This window comes from Nerophis ophidion, linkage group LG06, assembly GCF_033978795.1.
Source record: "Nerophis ophidion isolate RoL-2023_Sa linkage group LG06, RoL_Noph_v1.0, whole genome shotgun sequence".
NCBI classification, from domain to species: domain Eukaryota; kingdom Metazoa; phylum Chordata; class Actinopteri; order Syngnathiformes; family Syngnathidae; genus Nerophis; species Nerophis ophidion.
The window spans coordinates 25,773,365-25,788,282 of NC_084616.1; the positions used below are offsets into that span (position 1 = coordinate 25,773,365).

Below are 14,918 nucleotides of genomic sequence, written 5' to 3' on the forward strand. Positions count from 1 at the left end.
TTCCAAAAACAATTTGAGATGTGGACTCGTCAGACCACAGATCACTTTTCCACTTTGCATCAGTCCATCTTAGATGATCTTGGGCCCAGAGAAGCCGGCGGCGTTTCTGGATGTTGTTGATAAGTGGCTTTTGCTTTGCATAGTAGAGCTTTAACTTGCACTTACTGATGTAGCAACGAACTGTATTTAGTGACAGTGGTTTTCTGAAGTGTTCCTGGCCCAGGTGGTGATATCCTTTAAAGATTGATGTTGGTTTTTCATACAGTGTCTTCTGAGGGATCGAAGGTCACGGTCATTCAATGTTGGTTTCCGGCCATGCCGCTTACGTGGAGTGATTTCTCCAGATTCTCTGAACCTTTTGATGATATTATGAACCGTAGATGTTGAAATCCCTAAATGTCTTGCAATTGCACTTTAAGAAACATTGTTCTTAAACTGTCTGACTGTTTGCTGACGCAGTTGTGGACAAAGGGGTGTAACCCGTCCCATCCTTTCTTGTAAAAGACTAAGCATTTTTTGGGAAGCTGTTTTTATACCCAATCATGGCACCCACCTGTTCCCAAATAGCCTGCACACCTGTGGGATGTTCCAAATTAGTGTTTGATGAGCATTCCTCAACTTTATCAGTATTTATTGCCACCTTTCCCAATTTCTTTGTCACGTGTTGCTGGCATCAAATTCCAAAGTTAATGATTATCAGTTTATCAGTTTGAACATCAACTATGTTGTCTTTGTAGCATATTCAACTGAATATTGGTGGAAAATGATTTGCAAATCATTGTATTCCGTTTATATTTAGATCTAACACAATTTCCCAACTCATATGGAAACGGGGTTTGTATAAAAATGTCTCTGACTCTTCTTGTTTGTTGAAGATGTTTCACCTTTAATAAACAAAATATTTTCATGAAAGAACAAGCAAGAAGAGCCCAGTTGCCTCAGTTCAACCTTTGCGGACAGTATAAAAAATTATTTCACACAATCAAAAAAGGTTAAGCAGCCCTGTCAACAAGGTGTCCCTTAATTACTTTTACGGGGCTGTCCTTGTACATTGGATATATCACTTTATCAATGGTGTGGTTTCAGGTAGCGTTTTCAGGCTTCTGATCGGACAACGTGAACATGAGTATGTGTTTGTAAACATGCATTCATTTAGATTTAGACAAACTTTATTGATTTTAAGCTCCATGGCCTTTTTTACAGGAGTGAAATGTTTTTATTTTATTTCAGTATATAAGTTTTCGGGGACATGACCTCAGTGAAGACTTTGATGGAGGAGGGTTTCAAATGGACTAGAATTGGACCACCTCAGCCTAACTTCAGAAAAATGTGTGTAACATTCAAATGAGCCTGTAGTATCATTGACACATTTGAAATAGGATTAGGTAAGGACTCAAGCTATCAAGTCCATACCACTAACATTAGTTATTTTGAAAATGCATATCTCAAAAAAGCAAGGGCTAACCTTTTTTTTAATTCAGTGTATATATTTCTAACTTCTAATACTCATTTGCAGTGAGTCAGATTTGGACAACTGGGGAGAAAATTCCAGCTGGTTATAATGCCTCTACTCCAGTGGGTTTAATGATAGCTTCACATTTAGTTTGGTTAGGACTTTTTTTGGGGCATTTTACCAATACCGTATTTCCTTGAATTGCCTCAGGGAATATAGTATGCGTCTGCCTTGAATTACTGCCGGATCAAACTCGCTTCCCAAAATAATTAGCCCATGCTTAGTATTACCGCCTGGTCAAACTCGTGACGTCACGAGTGACACTTCCCCTGTCATCATTTTCAAAATGGAGGAGGCTGATTTCAATACCAGTAATTTAAAATCGCATGAAGGGAAGAAGATTAAGAGCTATTAGTCCAGGGTGTACCCCGCCTTCCGCCCAATTGTAGCTGAGATAGGCGCCAGCGCCCCCCGCGACCCCGAAAGGGAATAAGCGGTAGAAAATGGATGGATGGATGGAAGGTAGGATTTAAGGTCCAAGCTTACATCACACTCAAATTTTTACTGCATACCTTTGGTAAGTGCCGGAGTGAGAAGAGGTTTTAAAATAAATAGCGCATGCTTACTTTTACTGCATGCCTTTGGTAAGCGCAGGAGTGAGAAGAGATTTTAAATTAATTAGCGCTCCGGCGGCAATTCAAGGAAATACGGTATATCCCAAAATGCTAAGGGGTTTAGGTTGGCAAAGGATGAGTAAATTCATCATTTAAAATATTTTACACTTTATTTACAATTTCGGGCTATGATACAGAGAGGATACAAAATGAGTACTTCACCATTAGTCATTTTTCTGACGCTAGTGGACATTTACAACAAGTTTTACATTTATGACGCCACCTCACCTTCCATTGTATTTTGAAAAAAAAAAATGATTGAAGGATGGATGTTTATCATTAGTGAATATAAATACATAAGCTGGTATTAAATTGTGGGTCATTTGGTCCAAAAAAGAACAGTCCGTTACAATATTATTGATGGTGACACACACACAAAAAAACAAAATGTGGATGTTTCTGTCTCGCATCTGTTTTTTTTATCAACACAACATGGCTCATGTTGTTTAACTCCAGATTTTCACTAAAAGGGACCATGCAAATCCACATCATTTCAAATATTACATACTGGCACCAAAAGGATGTTGAGTATTACTCCCTGCTACCATCAACGTTGTTTAGACAGCACCTCAATCTCTGCTGGTTCGAGCAGAAAAGATTGTTCGTGTGTAACTTCTCTTTTCAAAGCAGTTTCAAGCCAAGGAGTAGATGGCATTCATTTGAGAATGGAGGTCCAGACTCCCACCAAAGTCCAAGTCTCTCACGTCCCTCCTTTGCCCCGTGTACTGGCCAATGAATGAGCCGTCCTCATCGAACGTTATATCTCCTACGTCTCCATAGTCCACCAGGCTGTCGTTGCTGTCTGATCTTTTCATCACAGCCTCCATCGATGGCTGACTCTTCTGCATCCCCCTTTCCTCTTCCCTGCAGATAAAAAAAAAACAACAAAACATAATTGGATACAAATCTAAAAATCAGTATAACAAACAAAGCACAGTGTTTTAATTGTTCATTAAAATGGTGCAACTAAATATATAGATGTTCCAGTGCACACATACATACCACCGAGGGTAGGGGATAGTGGTGACCCGTGCTATCCTATGTCACAGAAACAAACATGGTTGTCTTGATCATTTAATTATGACATGCTATTTAAGCAGCATATTACAAGAGAACACTTTCTGTAGGTCGAACAGGCCAATAGTTAGTCATCTCATACCTTTCCAGAGACCTTGAGTTGTTCAGTGGAAAAGGAAGAGTTGAGGAGACAAAGATAAGGTGAGTAAAATAAGGAGATGCATCAGAAATAAGATAGATATGACTAATATAATAGGCAATGACTGTAATATTTGAACTGAACTTGTGTGGAATTATCCTTAAAGCAGATGCTTTCCATTTGTAATAATCAATGTGTTATTTTATATTCATAAAATATAATACTATACTTAAAAAGTATATGTTTATTAATACATCCCAAAATGTTAAATCATGTTGGGTTGGGTCGTTTGTCATCCAAGATGCTAAATAAATTTCCCCATAAAAAATATTTGACAATTTGGATCCATATTTTGTGGTCAATGAGTATGTATGTATGTATGTAAAATAAACCAAATAATGAAAATACCAGAATTCCCAGGCTCTATGGTGCGCCTAAATTTAAACCGCACCCACATAAATTTGAGGTACTTTTTTTGTACATATATTGGCTGCACAAGTCTATAAGCCGCATGTGTAACCATCGATACATGAAATATTCACACAAGCACTTGTGTTCATTCATAAATTTAACAAAAGACAGTGCCTGTAACACGGCATAAAGTATCCTACCAGAGAAAATTAATTAGCGTATTTTTCTGATTATAAGTCGCAGTTTTTTTCATAGTTTGGCCAGGGGTGGGACATATACTCGGGAGCGACTTATGTGTGAAAGTATGAACACATTACCGTAAAATATGAAATAATATTATTTATCTCATTTGCGGAAGAGACGAAGAACAATCGTCACACACACGTCAACCAATAAGAATTTGGCGGGGGAGGGTTATGGCAGAAGTGCATTGTGGGTCATGGGATGCTAACTGCTATATGCTACTGCCGTAGCTATTAAAATGGTAAATTTCAACGTTGGCGGTAACTTATAAAAACTGAGAAGGGCTGAACAAAAAAGGCACCGAAAAGCAAACCATGTACTGCAGATCAATAAAGACCTACCTACCTACCTAGCTACAAGCTGGACGTAGTGAAATATGCAGCAGAAAACGACAAGAGGAAGCGGCGCATACCTTTGGAGTTGGCAGAGTTGTTTAGGAGCGACATTGAGGAAGAAGATTTCATCGGATTTATCGATTAGGAGTGACAGATTGTTTGGTAAACGTATAGCATGTTCTATATGTTATAGTTATTTGAATGACTCTTACCATAATTTGTTACGTTAACATACCAGGCACCTTCACAGTTGGTTATTTATGTGTCATATAACATACACTTTTCAGACTGTTGTTCACTATTCTTTATTTATTTTGAATTGCCTTTCAAATGTCTATTCTTGGTGTTGGATTTTATCAAATAAATTTCCCCCCAAATGCGACTTATACTCCAGTGCGACGTATATATGTTTTTTTCCTTCTTTATCATGCATTTTCGGCCGGTGCGACGTATACTCCTGAGCGATTTATAATCCGAAAAATACGGTAGGTCGAATCTTCATCCTTGTCCTCCTGCGCAGTTGTCTTCTTCAGAGCGTCCAATCAGGCCTTTCGGGCCCCGTTAATGGTGGTGGAGTTCCGTTTTGTGCGATGGCTATTTCTTTTTTCAAATGCCAAGTCAATCCTCTTCGGGGCTGCGTCTGAGACTTGTTCATGACTAGGGTGAGTCCATATGAATGGCTGGCTGAATGATTGGGTAAGTGCGTTTGATTTAATGTGAACGATCTAAGTGTTCCACCGTGACCCGTTCGGCAATTTCGTTGGTTTAAAGTGACAAGGGAAATTTTGTTGGCGGCATGTGATACGTGTGAAACCGGGAAAAATCCATAAATAAGCCGCAGCATTGTATAAACCGCAGGGTTCAAAGCTTGGGAAAAAGATATAGCAGGTCATAGTCCGGAAATTACGGTATTTTCCCAGTGTTGTCATATGGTAGGCTATTTGTAAAGAATGCTCTTGTTCTTACCGATAGTCAAAGGAACCGTCTTGATCTCGATCATCCACGGGCTCCAATGAAATATCTTTCTTTTCCCGTACTGCATTTAAACAAGTAAATTAGAAGTTACAGTTTAAGTGGACATTTTCTTAGGAAAAAAAGGGTCAGGATTTTCCACTGCACCTGGGTATTTTCCGCCTCGGCTTCTCTTGATGAAGCACACCATCAGTAGAATGAGCACGATGAGGGCCACTGCACACATGATTCCAATGAACCAGCCTTTAGTAGAGATGTCCACCTGGTCCTGGGCATAGACTACACATGGACATAGTACATGAAATCATAGCCTTCACAGCCCACAGATCAACTTTACACCCATGTAAGCCAATGCATGTGCATTGAGCAAGTTACTCTCAGTGGTGTAGTGTGGAGACTCCTCTGTATGCCATTGCCCCAGACCCAGCCGAGTTTTGGCTGCCACAGAGAATCGGTATCTCGTATAGCGATCGTATCGGGGTACTGAGAAACTTGTAACATTCGGAAGGAGCTCCTCCACTTTCTGCTCCTCTCCCCTGGTGGCATTCACTGTGGAGAGAAGGGATATACCGGTTAGCTTCAAAGACTGAAGTACATTGAAAGAGTGCCATTGCATACCTCATCTGCTCAAAGAGCACCTCTTAGTGTCAAGAAGCTATACTTCAATGCTACACTGGTCTTTGACTGCAAATACAAGTATATTTGCCTTCAGAGATGCAGCCAACGTCACAACTAAATCTGTGGATGTTTGTGGGGCGCTTCAGTTGGCTGCAGATCGTAGAATAAAGTGTTTCGAGTGCCCATGCTGACTGAACAACTGAATATTTCTGAATGTCAGAGATTGCAAATACAACACCAAACAATCAATATTAATGATAGAAATGTAAACAAAAACAATTTTGCGATCACAAAAACATAAATCATAATTTATCTGATTCTGTTTCCTGGTCATGACAAACATTAATGGTCTTTCCCTGTAGAATTAAAGGGGACCTATGATGAATTTAGTCTTTTCTGACTTATAAACGTCTTCACAATGTTGGATACTTGTCCTAAACAATGCCAAAACATCAAATCATAAGGTTCATGCATTTGGGCATGAGCTTGCACATAGTTTTGGAGGCCTCTTTAGTGGGGTTTTGCAGTCTAGGTATGTTATGACGTCACAGCAAAGTGGACGTACTTATTTGGACAGTAAATCAAGCTCTCAGTAAGAGGCAGAGGAGCTTCTCCCCCTCTGCTTCAGACTATGAGGAAACACAAAACAAGGCAAGATAAAATATTATTTTCATCTTATTATGACATGCACACAAACCGAGGTGTGACAGGCAGTGATAGATAGATAGATAGATAGATAGATAGATAGATAGATAGATAGATAGATAGATAGATAGATAGATAGATAGATAGATAGATAGATAGATAGATAGATAGATAGATAGATAGATAGATAGGTAGATAGATAGATAGATAGATAGATAGATAGATAGATAGATAGATAGATAGATAGATAGATAGATAGATAGATAGATAGATAGATAAATAGATAGTACTTTATTGATTCCTTCAGGAGAGTTCCTTCAGGAAAATTCTAAATTATAATAATAATGCTAAAATTTGCTTTTTTTCACGCAGAATCTGAATCGATCGGAGGTTGTGCAGGTTTACCTAATATTGTGACTGCTTGAAAATAAATAATGTTTAGAAAGTTTATTTATTTTACAAAAAAATAAAAAATAGCAGCGACAACTTTAAGATATATATTTAAACGGTGTACATTTTCCAAAGAAAATGTAAGATACTTTTCGAGAAGGCGGGGTGTGGTTTCATTTGTGATCTGGAAACACCTCCAGAAAAGAACATCTTGCAGACTGACTCAAATAACATATCATTATTATCTAGACCATGATGAAGTGTTTTAATTTTAGATTAAAATCATTACTGGATCCATTTAAAGAATTAAGAAGCTGTTAAGACATTGTGCATCAAATATGAAATATTAAAAAAAAACAATGTTCACTTCTGGATTTGAAAAGGGTCTATGTACATAATATTAGGTTCACCTGTCTGGTACATGAGTGAGTACCCGGTGATGATTCCATTGGGTTCTGCTGGCAGTTCCCAGTCCACATAAATACTATCAAGATGTCGCTGCTGGATTCTGAAGGATGAGGGAGCAGATGGTACTACAGAAAAAAAAAGCACACAAAAAGATATCACTTTTACTTTGGAGGATTTTGATGTTTTGATAAATGTAACCCTTGGCTGTTTTTTTTTTTACCTCCCTCAGGTGTAGAAAATTGTAAAGTGTTGCTGGGTGGACCTTCATAACGACTGTTGGTCACCACTATGTACATGTTATAGTTACTGTAGGGGATTAGCTCAGTGAGAATCCCCAACGGCTCTGGACCAGTGTCCGTAAACACTTTGGAAATCATAGCTCTGTTGACCCTCAACCACCTCAGCTGGCTGCTGTCTCTCCAGTAGTAGACCTGTGTAAGAGCAGCAAACGTTGCATTGATGATTTGTGGAATACACTCCAAAAAATCTTAACAAGATAAAAATAAAAAAACTGACAATTTTTAGTCCTTAAAAGGAGTAGTTGCTGTCAAGTTATCAAAATATTAACTTTAAATTAGTCAAACACAACATAGAATAAATCGAGTTTGTATTACATGTTCTATGAGTCTATGTCATTCAAGGCAAAATAGTTAAGTAAATTCATATACAAATATGTTATATGACATGACCAATGTTTAACTGAATTGCAGAAAAATCTATTGTATTTTTTCTGTGTATGGTAATACCAAAAAGTTATTTCCAGGATGCCGTGTGAGTGCCTGGAAATTAGGCTAGGGTTTACAGTGTAGTCTGGCTCTGGGAAATATACATCACACACTGTGACCACCTTCCTTCCATATTATTTTAAGTTATATCTTGTTAAAAACATAATAACTCTACCAAAATATACATACATCTATTTTCATCTGCAGACTGTGTGATGCACCAACCATAGTGTAGTCTAGCTGTAGTTATATTTACTATGTCGTGATCACAAACACAAAATTATCACCTATATACCCTAATGTAATTTATGATGTAGCTTATCAATGTTGATACAAGTTATTTAATTTTACTTAGCACACCTTGTAGTCTTTAAGATCTCCCATGATGGAGCTTCGAGACACTGCGTCCCAATGCACAGTCACTTGGGTGCTCTGGATATCTGAAACTCTCAGGTTCAGTGGTGCACTGACAGGACCTTTTGGAAAACGGACAATCATTAACCTAAAGTATTAGTCATTGCAGAGAGTGACAAACAGAAGGATGTCATTCAAGTGTGACACTAATGTGCTTTAGATGATCAAGATGAATGATGGTACTTACGGTCTTCCCCGGAATAACCAATAACGACTGGTGACTCTGGGCCAAGCCCAAACTCATTCACAGCCTGGACCTTGATCTCATAAGGGGTAAAAGTGTCTGCGTCGTAAATATAATATTTTAGCCATTTAGTGGTGGCATTCTTCCACTCCTCTCTGGAGTCTCTCCTTCGCCACCAGACTAGATACTTGAGGTGCGGCCCGTTCCATTCTCTGTAGGTTAGAGGCTAAAAAAATGGATGACAACAGCCGCCAAAGTGGTTTAACAGTACTGACAGCCATTGTGTAACATGATTCAGTTTTTTTTAAGATTTACCTCCCAACTGATCTCCATGTTGTTTCTCCATGTTCCAACTCCTTTTAAATTTTTCGGGATGACATCTGGAGCTGTGGTAGAAAAAAGTTTAATTCTCTAGCTCGGCTGAGACATCTCTTTATATATGGTTGTTTTGACAAAGACATTTCCTTAAAGAACATCAAACCCACGTGCACCGCTGGTCTGGAAGCGCATTGATGGACGACTAGGTCGACTTGGTCCGATTTCATTGATGGCGATAACACGGAACTCGTAGTATGTGAAAGGTGCAAGGTGCAGAATGACAGAGTTTAGGCTCCCAGGGTATGTTGATAAGTTCTTCCACTTTCCAGGTAACCAATCATCGTCATCATATTGTACCAAGTATTCTGCAAAAGAGCAAGAGTATGTTTAAAGACGAAATTCAAAGATTTGTTAGAATTGGTATGAGGACAAGTATTTTGTATATTTAAAGTATCGTAGAAAGAATAATACAGTCTCTCACGTCACATCACACTTCAAATAGCGTGGCTTCATTAAATAGCAGATTTATTTATTTTTAAACTATATTCTACATATTTTAAAGCATATATACATATTTTTGCCCCAAATTGAATTAAATGTATGTCCTTAATGTATTACAGTGCAGAATTTGTATTATTTTCTATTATCTTGTGACAATTGATAATGACATTCACTAATCGGGATTTCCGTTTCCGGGTTAAGAGTGCAATGTTAACAACACAACTGGGAATCTCAGTGCTATCTTCACAGTTAACAATCAAGTTAACCAACTTTTTGGAGAACAACTATCAATAACACATCTCCACATTTATAAGACTTTAATGTGAACAAAAGCGGGATGTAACCGGAGAGATAACACTGATCTGGCAAACTACAGTGTTGTGGAGAACTTCAAAGAGTAGAGTCTATAAGACTGGAGACAAACACCAGTTTAAAAACTACAGACATGTTTCCTTACATCACAATTTTCAAAACAATTGATGAATAAAAGTGGAACGTTCACAGAGAATCAATACGGATACGGAGCCAATATTTCAACATCAATGGCATTAATCGAAATAAGGAAAGCGATTACCAACACAATACATGCTGAACAGTGTGCAGCTGCGTTGTTTAAGAATTTAACCGAAGCATTTGACACAATTAATCATAATTACAACGGTATAGCATCAGAAGGCTGGTCTTGAACTGGGTACTAAGCTACTTAACCAACAGGAAGCAGCACTTGAAGTTAGGCGTCCACATGTGTACAGAACTCAAAATATCTTGTGGCGTACCCCGGGACCTTTATAAAGACATTTGTAAAGTTACAAAAGACTTAAAGTTAGCACTATATGCAGACGACACAATTGTGTTTTTTTCAGGAGAAAACATACTGTACAAAAGCAAATGCAAATGTCAACAAAAGAAACAAACAAAATAAAAAGATTGTTTGACAAAAACGGACGATCGTTGAATCTCTGTAAAACAAAAATAATGTTATTCGGTAACAGTAGAAGAGAAAGTCGAACACAAATAGACGGAGTAGACATTGAAAGGGTAAAACAAAACAAATTTGTGGGTTTAATGATAGAAAATAAAATTAACAAGAAATATCATGTAAAAAAATGTACAATATACATAGCAAGAAATATGTCAATAATGAATACAGCAAAATATGTCCTGCAACAAAAATCACTCCATGTACTGCACACTAATATTACAATACATGAGATATTGTGTAGAGATATGGGAAATAATCACAAAAGTACACTTTATTCACTCATTCTGGGGCCAGGAAAAATACTGGCGCATATACATAAGTTATGACACAGAAACCACAAGTATAGACAAGACAGTACAAGACAAAGAGGCAAGCAGGTGGGGAATGTGACCGCCTTCACCTAGAGCCAAGAGACAACAAATTTAATATATTGGGGGAAACTATTGTAAAGGTGACTATATGGGTGGTATTTCATGTTTAGAGAGCTTTTATTATGTTAAAACATGTAAATAAGCATATTTTGCAGAAAGCTGTTTACCACAGTCAGGCCTGGAACCAATAAGCTACAGTAAATGAGGGAAGAGAATATACAAAATATGCAATAAAGCAATAAAAATGATGCAAACAGCTATGATTGATATTATAATTAATGGTTATGGTTAGTGTTGCTTTGCACCTCCTACCTGTAATGGGGCTGAAGTTACTGTCTCCGGGGACCCAACTGAGTCTAACGCTGCGTTCATATGGATCTGACAACTCCAGTTTAGAGGGAGGATCTGGATAATCTACACACAGAAACCAGCAAATTAAGGGAAAAATATTCCTTCATGCAATAGCCATTCAAGAATAAATAGCCCTTCATGCAATATTGCCAACATATAACTTGATGTATTCTGAAGCATGGGCATTTTAGACCCTATAATTTGATCACAGCACTATTAAAAAAAAAACACCATTAGCATCAAAGTACTTCATACCAATATTGAATGTCATTAGTTTGTAACATTTATTTTATAACAGACAACTTAAATTATTTGTATTTGTTTGTACAAACAAATATATGCTTGAGGTACTTGGCTTAGCCGAGGCTCCAAAATACAATGTCCTTTGAGGGACAAAATACATAGGCATTCCATCAAACTGTAATTTATACTGTACATTGATTAGGTCATAATATGAAGAATCTGTAATTTTATTCTATGAGCCTCAGATTTTTCTGACAAAAAGATGTATAATAATGAAGTCTTCTCTTATCACTCAATTCATTACAAATTATGTTGGATAATTGAAGTGTGCTTGACACTCTAAAGTTTCATCCTGTTCTGAACATGTCATACCCATCACCATTAGGTGTGCTGACGCAGACTTTTTGTCCAGTTCACTGTTGATGACACACGTGTAGATGCCTGCATCGCCTCGGTTTACGTTGGTGATGACCAGATTGGACTCATCCAGGGACAGCCTAAAATGATAATGTTGATTGATTGATTGATTGAAACTTTTATTAGTAGATTGCACAGTTCAGTACATATTTCGTACAATTGACCACTAAATGGTAACACCCGAATACGTTTTTCAACTTGTTTAAGTCGGGATCCTCGTTAATCAATTCATGGTACAAATATATACTATCAGCTTAATACAGTCATCACAAAAGTTAATCATCATAGTATATACATTGAATTATTTACATTATTTACAATCCGGGGGGTGGGATGAGGAGCTTTGGTTGATATCAGTACTTCAGTCATCAACAATTGCATCAACAGAGAAATGGACATTGAAACGGAGTAAGTCTTACTTTATAGAATATGTACAGCGAGCAGAGAACATAGTGAGTTCAGATAGCATAAGAACAAGTATATACATTAGAAATACATTCGATTATTTACATTAGGTTATTTACAATCCGGGGAGATGGGATGTGAATGGAGGAGGGTGTTAGTAAAGGGTTAAAGTTGCCTGGATGTGTTGTTTTAGAGGATAGAGAATAAAGATGCACTTTTACATCTGTTGGAAGTGCATTCCACATTGATGTGGCATAGAAAGAGAATGAGTTAAGACCTTTGTTAGATCGGAATCTGGGTTTAACATGGTTTGTGGAGCTCCCCCTGGTGTTGTGGTTATGGCGGTCATTTACGTTAAGGAAATAGTTTGACGTGTACTTTGGTATCAGGGAGGTGTAGCAGATTTTATAGACTGGGCTCAGTGAAGAGAATAGATCAGTATCAGGGTCAGTTTTATTGGCCAGCTTTGCTGAATTTGAGGTGGTATACTGTTCTCTCTTTGTTCAATGTAAACAATAAATATTAATAATTAACTAAATCTATAAACAATGGCTTACATAACTGCAAACCCCATTTCCATATGAGTTGGGAAATTGTGTTAGATGTAAATATAAACGAAATACAATCATTTGCAAATCCTTTTCAACCTATATTCAATTGAATGCACTACAAAGAAAATATATTTGATGTTCAAACTCATAAACTTTATTTATTTTTTGCAAATAATAATTAACTTAGAATTTCATGGCTGCAACACGTGCCAAAGTAGTTGGGAAAGGGCATGTTCACCAATGTGTTACATCACCCTTTCTTTCAACAACACTCAATAAATGTTTGGGAACTGAATAAACTATTTGTTGAGGCTTTGAAAGTGGAATTCTTTACCATTCTTGCTTGATGTACAGCTTAAGTTGTTCAACAGTCCAGGGTCTTGTCGTATTTTACGCTTCATAATGCGCCACACATTTTTGATGGGAGACATGTCGGGACTGCAGGCGGGCCAGGAAAGTACCCGCACTCTTTGACTACCTAGCCACGCTGTTGTAACACGTGGCTTGGCATTGTTTTGCTGAAATAAGCAGGGGCGTCCATGATAACGTTGCTTGGATGACAACATATGTTGTTCCAAAACCTGTATGGACCATTCAGCATTAATGGTGCCTTCACAGATGTGTAAGTTACCCATACCTTGGGCACTAATACACCCCCATACCATCACAGATGCTAGCTTTTGAACTTTGCGCCTATAACAATCCGGATGGTTATTTTCCTCTTTAATCCGGAGGACACCACATCCACAGTTTCCAAATATAATTTGAAATGTGGACTCGTCAGACCACAGAACACTTTTCTACTTTGCATCAGTCCATCTTAGATGAGCTCGGGGCCAGCAAAGCTGGCGGCATTCCTGGGTGTTGTTGATAAATGGCTTTCGCTTTGCATAATAGAGTTTTAACTTGCACTTACATATGTAGCGACAAACTGTAGTTACTGACAGTGGTTTTATGAAGTGTTCCTGAGCCCTTGTGGTGATATCCTTTAGAGATTGATGTCGGTGTTTGATGCAGTACCACCTGAGGGATCAAAGGTTCGTAATATCTTCGCTTACGTGCAGTGATTTCTCCAGATTCTCTTAATCTTTTGATGATTTTACGGACCGTGGATGGTAAAATCCCTAAATTCCTTGCAATAGCTCGTTGAGAAATGTTGTTCTTAAACTGTTCGACAATTTGCCTACAAAGTGGTGACCCTCACCCCATCCTTGTTTGTGATTTACTTAGCATTTCATGGAAGCTGCTTTTATACCCAATGATGGCACCCACCTGTTCCCAATTAGCCTGCACACCTGTGGGATGTTCCAAATAAGTGTTTGATGAGCATTCCTCAACTTTATCAATATTTATTGCCACCTTTCCAAAATTCTTTGTCATGTGTTGCTGGCATCAAATTCTAAAGTTAATGATTATTTGCAAAAAAAAAAATGTTTATCAGTTTGAACATCAAATATGTTCAACTGAATATGGGTCGAAAAAGATTTGCAAATCATTGTATTCTGTTTATATTTACATCTAACACAATTTCCCAATTCATATGGAAACTAAAAAGATAATAGTGCGGTGGTGAATAAAACAAAGAGCAAAAAAGATGATGATGTAAACGTGAGTTAGTGCATTCACGGTGACAGATTATTTCCAGAGTTATTTCCCAACGTTAATCCGATTGGTTGTATGGGGGGAAAAAATGGTGATGACGATGAAGACGTATCTAATATCATGTCTGAAACACACACCTCCAGCCAAGGGTGACTGTGACTTTGTCTTTTATCCAGGTGGTTGTGATGGGAGTAGTGATGTCTGCTTTCACACCACACTCCAAGCGCACGTCGCTTCCACGGAAGACTTTCATATCCTGTGGTCTTTTGACAATTAAGGTAGGTTCTGGGCAGAAGAGTGGACAAAAACACGGCAGTGTGATACCATGACACAAATTGTTTTGAAATACATTAGGTTTCTCACCTTTGACCTCTATTCTGACTTGACTCTCGTCTCTGCCTGCAACATTGCTGACCACACACACGTAAATTCCCTGGTCCTCTATTTGTGTGCGCCTTATCTCCAGGGTTCCATTTTTATGCGTCTTAAAACGACTTCCTTCGAGATTTCCCTGTCCGTATTTGGACCTGCGTGATTCGACACCGAAAT

At 37.9% G+C, this 14,918-nt stretch overlaps 1 protein-coding gene across 4 annotated transcripts in view; it reads right to left on the reverse strand.

Annotated features, from left to right (window-relative positions):
- Positions 1-908: 908 nt before the first annotated feature.
- LOC133554430 (neurofascin-like) overlaps positions 909-14,918 on the reverse strand; it is a 33,231-nt gene continuing 19,221 nt past the window's right edge. For all 4 annotated transcript variants that reach the window (XM_061903191.1, XM_061903192.1, XM_061903190.1 and 1 more), the window contains exons 12-26: positions 14,733-14,896; positions 14,507-14,654; positions 11,767-11,891; positions 11,113-11,214; positions 9,114-9,311; positions 8,944-9,014; positions 8,632-8,854; positions 8,391-8,506; positions 7,526-7,736; positions 7,308-7,430; positions 5,620-5,793; positions 5,392-5,523; positions 5,239-5,308; positions 3,130-3,165; positions 909-2,991 (exon numbers count right to left, since the gene is read on the reverse strand). In XM_061903191.1, the coding sequence (XP_061759175.1) occupies positions 2,760-2,991; positions 3,130-3,165; positions 5,239-5,308; positions 5,392-5,523; positions 5,620-5,793; positions 7,308-7,430; positions 7,526-7,736; positions 8,391-8,506; positions 8,632-8,854; positions 8,944-9,014; positions 9,114-9,311; positions 11,113-11,214; positions 11,767-11,891; positions 14,507-14,654; positions 14,733-14,896 (2,125 nt within the window). In that variant the 3' untranslated portion in view covers positions 909-2,759. The remainder of the gene's footprint in view (positions 2,992-3,129; positions 3,166-5,238; positions 5,309-5,391; positions 5,524-5,619; positions 5,794-7,307; positions 7,431-7,525; positions 7,737-8,390; positions 8,507-8,631; positions 8,855-8,943; positions 9,015-9,113; positions 9,312-11,112; positions 11,215-11,766; positions 11,892-14,506; positions 14,655-14,732; positions 14,897-14,918) is intronic.